The following is an 11,870-nucleotide window of genomic DNA, read 5'->3' on the forward strand; positions in this document are numbered from 1 at the left end:
TCTCTCTCTCTCTCTCTCTCTCTCTCTCTCTCTCTCTCTCTCTCTCTCTCTCTCTCTCTCTCTCTCTCTCTCTTACTGTGCCATGTGAGGATGCTCAGCGTGTCAAATGAGTTTGCGTGTCAAAGTCCCATCATTACAACCATCATCATTAATAACCGTATCTAGATTGCTAGATGCCCTTATTAAGGTTGTTCGGGTCTAAATAACCTGCCCATGAAAAGAGAGGCTGTCTGCCTCTCCGGACTGGTGGAGCCAAACTTGAGCTGGCCATCTATTAGTGTTAATGTAGACTGCACCATTCGCTACCATTCCCCAGCCCCTAGAGCATGCAATGCTATGGCCGTACAGGAATGGAATTAGCATTTAAGTCCCACCGTCTATGCTACTGCAAGAAACGTGGCACTGCTTTTCTGATTCAGTCTCCTATTGTTTTCAAGGTTTGGGACTTTCTTTGATAAGTATGAGTTTTAGTAAGGTTTTAATAGCATGTTGAAAGATCATTATTTTATTGTAGTATTAATTGTTATACTTTGCTATAATTAGCGTTGACAAATAAGACCATTGCAAAGATGACGAAGCCTCTATCTCACACCAAGGGTGTTATTTTCAAAGTCAAGACTGTCCCATAAACCCTTACACAGAGAAGGTTTTTGTTTTTTTACTGATGAGTAAATTATTATTTTTTCTTTTATCAGCCTTTGCAATAAACCATTGCTTTGCGCTGGTAGATCGGTAGATTCCCTGTGAAAATCCAACATTGTTTCACACTTTGTACACAGGGAATTGTAGTTTTACAACCAGAAGTATTTGTCTCACGTGTACTTTTTGACATTTACATTTACATTTGACATTAATTAACATTTAATTCTCAAGCACTAACTGTCAGCATGAACATTTCTTGAATGTCTACATTAGTGTTGCCTGGTCCTACCCGACTGTGGTACATTTCAATTGTACAGAGAGTCTGGCCACTCAAGTTATGTTATGTGCATGTGCAACAAGAGGGGAGACCAACAAAGCTTATATTTAGAATTAGCATTGCTAATGTTAGCCTCTTAGCGTTACCCAGCCAACTCCTTCACCACTAATGGAGAGAGATGGAAAATCAAACTTTTCCCGAACCCCGTGGGGAGGAGGGCCACAACATCATGGCCAGCAACAAAACTCAGCAAAGATTGTTCTTCTGGATATTCAGTAGCGTTGCAACAACGCACTGAATGGCTTCGCTCGCATCTTTCTCCGCTGCCATTACGGAACTACAACTCAAACTAGTGCAACTCAAACCTCATCGTCATCGTTCTCAGTCACTCCTCTTTTCAATGATTGGGCCGTCAAAAACCTTTGTCAAGAAAACCCAAGAATATACCGCGAACCCAGACAGAATACTGAAGCGAAATGAAAATTGAGCGGAAGTACGGAGGAGGGCGGGGCCAGGCTTCGTTAGTGTATAGATATTTAATAAAGTTAGAATATTTGTCTCATTAGGCAGATTTTTTGATACTTAGATCCTTACACAGTTGCAAAAAGTTGTACAATTGTGCAAAGATCACTTTTTCTGTTGTCATTTTATTAACTATATAATTAATCGAATCATAAATGACATTTGATAGTGATAATAATACTAACTAATAATACCCAATACTTTCAGCCCTAAACCCAATGCAAAGTTTCCATTGAAATTACCAATGTTTCAAAAATTGATGTCTCTGATTATTCACGTTTACATGCTAAATGCAGTGCTGTAAAGAAAGAAATACCATGTTGTCCTACTTTTGATTGCGTGCTTCCATACATATTTCTGCACCACCTCCTTGAACCATTAATTACGGAAACCGGCTTCCACCTGCCCTGGGTGTAAGGATTTGATTTCTGACATAAAAGTCTGCTCAGGGATTATGTGGGATTTGATATGAGCAGTGACACAGAAGTTCTAATGCTTCTCAAAGATTTTTTGACAATCCCTCCCATGATAAGCTGTACTGTAAATGTCTACCTATTATTTTTTCTATTCATTCTCTGTTGGTGAAAACAAGAAGCAAAGTCTGTGTTCCGTCTTTAATAACTGCTCTCTTTCTCTCCCTCTCTTTCTCTCTCTCTCTTTTGTTCTTCCACAGTAAGTCCTGGGTTCTTCTCACTTCACAAAAAGCCTCATTCAAATCCCCAGACAACACAAGAAAAAAAGGAATAACATCTGTTTATCTGCATATTTCTATGTTCAAAAAACAAAAGGAAAAGACAAAGAGATCGACAGAGGACAAAAAACATCACAGAGGATGTGGAATTAGAAATAACAAATTGCCACTGGAGGACCAAAGGGAAAATATACCTTTTCTCACAAATCCACCAGCGTGGAGTCATCTCACCTGTACCTTCGGATTAAAGAGCAGGGTCATGTCCCAGTTGCCATGCGCATCGCCACGCTGACCTGCCTTCCCGGCCCTTCCCCCTTCCTCTTTCTATTGGCCCAGCTTCTACTGCGGCTCCTCCTCCCTGGGTCGGAGTTGGTGGGAGCCGCTTCCTCCTGCCCCTCCCTCTGCACCTGCTCCAACCAGGCCAGCCGAGTCATCTGCACCAGGCAGAACCTGGAGGAGGTGCCTGAAAGCATATCAGTCAACACACGATACCTCAACCTGCAGGAGAACTCCATACAGGTAAATATTGGCTGGAAGAAAGTCACTCATCGGGCATTGTGCATTTCATACGCAATACTTTGCATTAAAAAAATGACAAACGTTATTTAGCTCATCACTATAAGTCACAACTAGTGATGTCAATTAATGTTTGGATAATTGGCTGTACAGAGAAACGTGATTTACAGTGTCTTTGACACTTGTGTATGCATTCTGTTTGCCGATAATCAGATAGAAACTTTTGCAGCCAGATGTGACTAACGGGTTGACACAGGTTTTCTCTTGGAAGCTTTAGTACAGGGAAAAGACTTAAACATAAATGGCAATAATGGTAAAGAAAAGGCACTTAAGCCTCAGCTAAACTGAGGGAATATTTTATGAATTGAAAGCAAGACAAAAAGTCCATGACACTATGCTGCCTTTTGTATGCATTACCAATTTATCTGGAGTCCCTGGACAGCATTATGTGGCTTTACAGCTGCAATGGAAGATCATTTAACCACAGACCAATGACACAAAGCACATGAATCTCTACATTACTTCACCCACATGGGGACAACTGAGAAAAGATACTGCACCGTGCGCACAGATTCATAATCCGTGCTCTTGGTTCAATACAGTGTTCACACGGATTCATAATCTGTGGACTCTGTTTTATAAAAATGAGCAAAGTTAGAAAGATATTCATAGATTCAGACTTCTGGGACCAATTACTCTATAGCAAAATGATATTAAATCATTTTTGTCAAAACGAGCCGTCCTCCAACATGGAGAAATAAGAATGGTCTCTAGTAGCAGTAAGTAAGTGCTGTAGTAGTAGAGGAGACAAGTTATAATAATATAAATAGAGGTAAGTTTGGAGACTCTACCTCATTTAATCATTAAATTAATAGATGTTTTATGTCGATGTTGTAGTTTATAGACGGTCCCTAAGCACCGCCGGATGCTACTAGAGACCAAGCTTATTTCTTCAGGTTGGAGGACAGCTCGTTTTGATGAAAATTAGTTTGAAGCTCGTTGTTAACCTTAGTTCTTTAGAAAAGATGCATCATTTGTAATTTGATATAATTTCGTCATAGAGTAATTAATCCCAGAAGTTTGAATCCATGAATATCTTTCTAACTTTTCTCACGTTTCTAACACAGAAGGCTCGGATTATGAATCTGTGCGTACAGTTTATAAAACCGAGGGAACAGATTTTTATTCTGTGCGCACGGTTTAGTTTTTTTTTCTCAGCTGACCCTGGGGGGGGGCTCCATACTACATTTATAAACAGAGGGTTGATTTTACTCTTTGCAGCAGGATTTGAAGTAATTGGATTCTTCCTCATGTTGCTGACAATGCATTGTTCTTTTGTGATTTTAAATTCATGTCCACAACATCTTATCTCCTCTAACGAAAAGTATCCTAAACATTGTTAAAATTGTCCAGTGCATCTTTCATCATGTCAAACTGCTCTGTTCATGGGACAGTCTGATATCCTCTATTCCTCGAGGAACAACATCTTATTAAACATTATGTGACGTTAACAGAGCATAAATGGGACATTATGTCACATGATTTGGTATGTGAGCTTTAAAGAGATGTTGTTCACATGAAAGACAAATTAAAGAAATAATACCGATATCCGTTACGTTTCTTTTTTAGCCTGCAAATTCCGATTCGGTTTGTTGAATCCTGCAGCCCCACTTGAAATGATTAAAAATCTAAAAATGTTTTAACACCTGAAGGCATCCTAGATTCTCTGGCTTATTTTTTCCTTCACTGAGTACCCTGAGAGTAAAGCCTTGACAGCTCCCACCCCCTCGTAACATCCCCACCCCTCTCTCTCCCCCCTCTTTGCCTATTGCCCCCCCCCCCTTGCAGCCCACCCCCTCCCTCTCCTGCTCTACATACAGAAGAGGAAGTGGCCTGAGTCTCTGTGTGTCATATGGCGTTTTTCCATTAATGGTACCTGCTCGATTTGCCTCGACTCTGCTCGACTCGGCCCCGTCCTCCTTTTTCCGTTGCAGATTTGTACCGTCTCATGAGGCGAGCCGTGGCTGGTTGTCATAGCAGGAAACTGCCGTGACCTAACGCGACACACACAGAACGTCAAAGGTGTGTTGCTTTTGATTCTCCGCATGTGGCTGTTGCCACAGCCAGAAGACACATTAGTTTCAAAAGAAGCTGGAGGCAGCAAAAAAAACAACACTGGCTGAACTATTTAAACACGGTTTGTTCAGGACGCCCCCGTCTTTCGCTAGCAATGATGACGCAGTGATAGTTACAATTCTCTCCGTCCAATCAGTAGTCTTCAGGTTTTCACGTCACCTTTTGGTATAGCATCAGCTCGCTTAGAATCTCAACTGAGGTAGTACTAAAAAAAGTACCCGGGACTTTTTTTCCTAATGGAAAACCAAAAAGGGCGAGTAGAGTCGAGGCGAGTCGAGTTCTGGTAGAAACCTTGCCGTGGAAAAACACCATTACAGAGGGCTTTGGCCACACATATCTCAAACAATCAGAGATTTAAAGGGCTTTTAGTCGCACTTACTTGTTGTTTGTCTTTGCGCTATTGCCAACTGAGCTCCAGTTGGATGGATCCGCACCGATGCTAATAGGGGGCTGTCCAGGGTCCATGGCAGCCATGTTTTTCAGAATCATGTCTTCCTGCAGAAATAAACATTTCTATTGTTGTTATTTATTTGTAGAATGGATTGAAGAAATGTGTCATGGGGCACCTGTATAGGTTACCTGGTAGGGCGTTGGCCCCATGTACAGAGGCTCAGTCCTTGCCTCAGCAGCTGCAGGTTCAATTATGACCTGCGGCCCTTTGCTGCATGTTGTTCCCCTCTCTCTCCCCCTATGTGTCTAGGCTGTCCTATTGAATAAAGGACTAAAAATGCCTTTTTTTTAAAGAAATTATTAATTTATTGAATAGTTTTGTTCTCCTGGGTGATCTGCAATAACACTTAATGTGAATTGCCCAACACTGATTATCAGCTAATAATCAAGGGATTATAATGTGTCAGTAGAAGGTCCCCTGAGTCTCACTGAAACAACAGTGTGAAGAGCACTTTAGTGCCAGGAGCAGGCTCTGAAGGAAGGCCAGGGTAAGGAATAGGACAGGGTTCACAGTTGGTTTACCACAATACTAAACTTAAATGTTTAACACCTGCTTTTTATGGTAAATATAAACATTGAACTACAAATTAAGAGTGATCTTTTTTCACCACTAGAACTCCACAAGTTGTGTTGCGCCTTCACACCACGGTTATACAGCAGGTTGTGGATGGAGCTCTCAGAACCTAACTTTAAGGTGAAACTAACTCTAAGAACCTTAAAACAAGACAACTGAGTTATGATTCTGATTCCAATTGCGATTTTTCCTTTTGATTCTGGTTCTTATCAATTCTCAATTCGGATTCTTTGAGGGTTTGAGATAAAATGTCACATGCTTACAAATAAGAGGAAGGTTTGATTTTGATTCAATGTAGGGTTGCAGTTTTATTGGGCTTTTTCAACCTAAAATAAAGCCACACTAGAACGCCGCTTGCTGTGCTCCAAGGCTACAAACAGCAAGCGCCTGGCCGCAACGGAAACCAAAACTTGCACATGTTAAATTTGGAACCCATGATCAGATGTGAAACCAAATCCTCCAAACGACTCCAATAAAGAAAAAATTCCACTGGAATCGTAATTTTTGCCCAAACCTAGTTATTAGTTAACAGGTTAGGGATTTATGATTTACCATTAACCACCCATATCATCTTATAAATAACATGGAAGCTCTAAAACGGAGGCTGGGGTGGCTCTAAGGTTCAAAACAGAGGCTGCGAGACATATATGTTTAACTAGCTGCTGTCTGCAGTTAGTGGGAGTCTGTCTGCAGCAAAACTGCTGCTTCGCCTGCAGACAGCAGCAATATTCACTGGAGTGGAAAGGTCACCTGTTACCATTATGAGCGAAGGAATTAATTATATATAGATGTATTGACTGTTTCTTTAAGCATGTGTTTATTCATATTTGTGCCTGTAAATCATTAATTGACAATAATTGTATCTCTAATTTAAAACAACTGAAAATGTGTTGATATTTGATCTTCATGTATGCTAAAAGTTGGATGCCATTTAAAATTCTATGATGAGTCTTAAGCAAAGCAAAGTAAATAAAACTTTTAGGAAAACCTGTAGCATTTGTTTCTTAAGTAATACAAAACATATTCATATTTTGTATTCATATTTTGTGTTTTTTCATCATTAAAACAGAAGAGAAGCTACTTCAGAGTGTACATAGTTGATTCCACCTAGTGAAAGTTAAGTTTGCCTGAGTTTGTCCCAAATGGCTCAAACACAATTGATAATCCACTGTTTCAATTTTACCAAAACCTTTCATTATCATATGTAACCACAGAAATCTTAGTAACAAACAGTAATCCACATGAATCATTCTACATGTTGTACATTAACTTCACCATTATCTGTCCCTCCAGGTTATCAAGTCCGACACTTTCAAGCACTTGAGACACCTTGAGATCCTCCAACTCTCCAAGAATCAGATCCGTCAGATTGAAATTGGAGCATTCAATGGCCTCCCCAACCTCAACACATTGGAGCTCTTTGACAACCGCCTCACACTGGTGCCATCACATGCCTTTGAGTACCTCAGCAAGCTACGGGAGCTGTGGCTGCGCAACAACCCCATTGAGACTCTGCCAGGCTATGCCTTCCACCGTGTGCCCTCGCTACGTCGCTTGGACCTGGGTGAGCTCAAGAAGTTGGATTTCATCTCAGACGCAGCCTTCGTGGGCCTCATTAATCTACGCTACCTGAATCTGGGCATGTGTGGGCTGAAGGACATTCCCAAACTGACAGCGCTTGTACGTTTGGAGGAGCTGGAGCTGTCAGGAAACCGACTGGAGATCATCCGACCCGGGTCCTTTCAGGGCCTTGTGTCCCTACGCAAGCTGTGGCTAATGCACTCACAGGTGTCCGTCATTGAGCGCAACGCCTTCGATGACCTGAAAAGCCTGGAAGAGCTCAACCTGTCCCATAATTCCCTGCACTCCTTGCCCCATGACCTGTTCACGCCTCTTCACCAGCTGGAGAGGGTACACCTCAACCACAACCCTTGGATCTGCAACTGTGATGTGCTTTGGCTAAGTTGGTGGTTGAAAGAGACGGTGCCTAGCAACACCACCTGCTGTGCCCGCTGCCACGCTCCCCCTGTCTTAAAGGGCAAGTACATTGGAGAGCTTGACCAGAGTCACTTCACCTGTTTTGCGCCGGTCATTGTGGAACCCCCTACAGACCTCAATGTCACCGAGGGTATGGCTGCTGAGCTCAAGTGTCGCACAAGCACCTCCACAACATCTGTCAACTGGATCACCCCGAATGGAACACTAATGACCCATGGCTCCTACCGGGTGCGGATATCCGTCCTGCATGATGGTACACTCAACTTCACGAATGTCACTCTGCGTGATACGGGCCAGTACACCTGCATGGTTACCAATGCTGCTGGCAATACCACGGCAACTGCTGTACTCAATGTCACCGCCGCTGATGCCAGTGTCAACTACACCTACTTTACAACAGTCACAGTGGAAACAGTCGAGACCCCTGGAGATAAAGAGTCTGCATTGGTAGCCATCAATGAAACATTCATACGGGTTTACCCTGGCCCCACGCCCTCGGGCCACCTGTGGCCAGAAGGTGTTCCTACCACTGCCTCCTCTCTGTCAGCAGGCTGGTCCTCCTCCTCTCCTCGGGCCACCCGACCCACGTTCACTGTGCCCATCACTGAGCCAGGCTTCTCAGGCTTGGATGATGTGATGAAGACCACCAAAATCATCATTGGCTGCTTCGTAGCCATAACCTTCATGGCAGCAGTGATGCTTGTGGTGTTCTACAAGTTGAGGAAACAGCACCAGCTGCACAAACACCACGGCCCTGCACGCGCTATTGAGATCATCAATGTGGAGGATGAGCTGGGGGCTGGGGCAAATGGTCGTGGCAGTGGCATCTCAGGAGGCTCCACGGTGACGCAGAGCGGAAGTAGCATAGGAGGGGGCCAGAACCTCAGGCTTCACCACCCAGAGATAGTCAACCTGCCAAACCTGGCCCGATCAGAGCACCTCAACCACTACTACAAACCCCATCACTTCAACAACAACATGATGAGCCTAGGCATGGGCACAGGCACTGGTGTGGGTCTCAACAACAACAACAACCCCTCATCTTGCTCTCAGTCTCAGAACACGTCTATATCCTGTTCCCAGGTGACAACCAGTGGAGGAACGCCCACAGGTGGCACCCTGCCCTGCCCTGTGCCCCTGCCCCAGTTGGGTCTCCATAGTTCTCTGAAAGGCCTTATGGGGAAAAGCCAGAATGAGCCCCTGCTTTTTAAGAGCGGCTCCAAGGAAAATGTACAAGAGACTCAAATTTGAGTAAAAGTGAGAGTGGAAGTAGCAGGTAAGAAAGAAAAGCTGGTAGAGACAGTGAGACAAAAAGAGCCTGTGAGACCGATTGTAGCCTACTGTCGTCATGGACAGATTCCAGGGAAGATTATATTCACAGTCACTGCTTTGTGTTGTCAATCTGTTGACAGAAAGAAGCAGATAGGAAGACTGACGGAGACCGAGTACGATATCTGATCAGTCCCACCAATAGCAACCGCATATTCTTTTCAACTAAATCAGACACAAACATACACGATGTAAACCACAAACATCCAAATCATTCAGTTTTCTGTGCAGCTTGCTATAGTCTTTGCCAAAGTCCAAGATCAAGCCAACTCTTTTCATTTGTGTCCACAATCACAGTGGAAAGCTATGAATTATACACATGTGCAATGAGCCTCTCTTGGGTTTCTACAGATTGCTTCGTATATTTCCAGACACATGCAGTGTATATATTTGGAGGGAGACATAATATTGGCCATTGAACATGTTGTCAGATTAGTGTTTGGCAGAGGCACGGAATAACAAACAATGGTTTGGGAAGCGTTACTATCCTTGGTTTCCAGGAAGCAGTAAAAACAGAACTGAGAAAGCTAAATTAGAACAGTGCAGCGATTCTGTCCAGGACACAGGTATCCGACCAGTACGTTACAGGGAGACAGAACAACAACAATTTTTTTCTCAGAGCACTTTCACTCTCACTTTCTCATTTCTTTCACTTTTTACCTAACTGGCTACTGTCTTCTTTGACGGAGAGAAACAGAGTGGGTTATCATGGGAGAAGAAAATTCCTATTGCATAAAGTATAATGACAGATATAAAATGGACCGAAAGTACATATTATATATACCGTAAATATATTTTCATTCAAAGAAATAAATTATAAAGAATCTTTATTAAGCTTCTGACTGAAAACTACAATGTCTGAAGAATATATGAAAAAAAAAAGAAGTACACACAGCTGTTGTAGTGGCCCTCCCTTACAACTTTTCTGAACTTGGATCAAGATGGCTGCTCCAACTGTGCTGCAAAAGGACACAGTGGCGAGTGGCATCTTTTGAGAGGGGGCTAAAACAAAAACCTGGCAAAGTGTTTGAGTGAATTTATTTTGTTCTCGACTTTTTTGTAGCCACACACAAGTGTTTCCCTCTTCTGACACATTCACATAAACAGGGTCATTGGAGAAGGGAGATCTTTACGCTCTACTGCAAAAATATAAAATCAGCTCTTCAACATTTGGTATAGTGTATCTTTAGCATTAATAATAATGATCATTATGATAATAATGATAACAAGCAAGTTTTTTTAATTTGTCATAATTGTCCTCAATAAGCATATTAAATGATCAATGATATGCCACAATATTCTACTGTACTTACTAAAAAACGTTGCACATGCTAGTTCAGCATGCTCTCTAAAAACATTTGGTTTCAACATACAGTATAATGTATCACGATGATGATATGACACATCATTGTTATTATGTTATCATTATTATCATTTATATGACTATTATTATTACTACTTGTGTCTACAAATAGCTCAGAAGTACTTTTTTCATATGTATATGACACTGAAGTTGTTTTGTGACTAATCCTGTTGGACTTCGGCTACTGAACGGCTGTGGGATAGACTCAACGTGCCACTAAGTGAACTCCACATGCATCAGCAGGAAATAACCTGGCCCAAAATGGCATCCTCAGTCCAGCACTCACTGATTCGTCTGCTTTGATGTCTCAAGCAGTCAGTACCCCTCATGTTATCACGCATTAAAGACAGGACATGAACCTTTGATGAAGACTGCTCATTTGCAGGGGATTATTACACAACTGTATCTCAGTGTTATCGTGTATGAGTGGATTTCATGGCAGCACGGAGCTAAATGGACGACAGGCTTTGCCAAGCATTTTTAAAGGTAAGCGAAGCTCGTTCAGTGAAGGCGACGGGGACATACATTACAGTATACGGTGTGAGAGTTTTTCTAAAGAAAAAGGACACTTAAATAAAAAAATATAGAACCTTATAGATCTCTTTTAAAAAAAAAATATTATGATAAGTGTTTTTCAGTTGGGGTTTTTATCTAGTTTGATTATTTTCAGTTTTTTTAAATCAAGTGATATCTTTATTGTAATATTGTTATTGTTATTATAATTAGCTAATTAAACTGGTTAAAATTATGAGAGATGTTCTGTTAGCAGAGGTCACTTTGAAAATTAAATAAACCTGGCACATAAAATGGCAGTTGAAGTCTGTGAAATCCGGTGGCTATTTTTTCCCCATTTTGCTGTAACCAACTTTAATTGTAGTATCACTGTTTGTATCCCTTTGGCTCTGCTCGAGATGAGACATAGCGAATGTGCAATTGTCAGCACTGGGCCCTTTTTTCTGCACAGGGGGACAGGAAAGGCCCTGTTCTGGTTTACAAGCTCACTCACGCTCGCTCTGTGCTTTCCTGAATGGCATCGCCATCACAGTGTTCAGAGTGTGATTGCGCTATGTCAACACCTTATTTCCATGACTTCACACTCGGACAAATGCGCCAAACGGCGTCGCTGTCGACGCCTCGTGAGGCACCCCGTTGCCCCTTGTCGGTCACGTTTCTTTTTGGTGCCATATCTTGACGAGCCGGCCAGTGTTCCTTCGAAGGTAGCAAATCAACATGAGCATTGTACTCATGTCCTCACATAACACCCCCCCAAACCCTCAGCATACTGCCATCAGGTTTCCCTGGCAACTGTTGCTGCTGCGACAGCCCTTATCCCAGCGTCTTGATTTTGGTTTGGAATGCTTAAATGACAGTA

The 11,870-nt window shown here is 42.3% G+C and overlaps 1 protein-coding gene across 4 annotated transcripts in view; it reads left to right on the forward strand.

The window, feature by feature from the left end:
* lrrc4ba (leucine rich repeat containing 4Ba) overlaps positions 1-11,310 on the forward strand; it is a 35,167-nt gene extending 23,857 nt beyond the window's left edge. For all 4 annotated transcript variants that reach the window (XM_034893414.1, XM_034893417.1, XM_034893415.1 and 1 more), the window contains 2 exons: positions 2,115-2,651; positions 7,102-11,310. In XM_034893414.1, coding sequence (XP_034749305.1) covers positions 2,406-2,651; positions 7,102-9,057 — 2,202 coding nt within the window. In that variant the 5' untranslated portion in view covers positions 2,115-2,405 and the 3' untranslated portion in view covers positions 9,058-11,310. The remainder of the gene's footprint in view (positions 1-2,114; positions 2,652-7,101) is intronic.
* The last annotated feature ends 560 nt before the right edge of the window (positions 11,311-11,870 follow it).

The sequence above is a fragment of the Etheostoma cragini genome, chromosome 15 (assembly GCF_013103735.1).
Source record: "Etheostoma cragini isolate CJK2018 chromosome 15, CSU_Ecrag_1.0, whole genome shotgun sequence".
Classification (NCBI taxonomy): Eukaryota; Metazoa; Chordata; class Actinopteri; order Perciformes; family Percidae; genus Etheostoma; species Etheostoma cragini.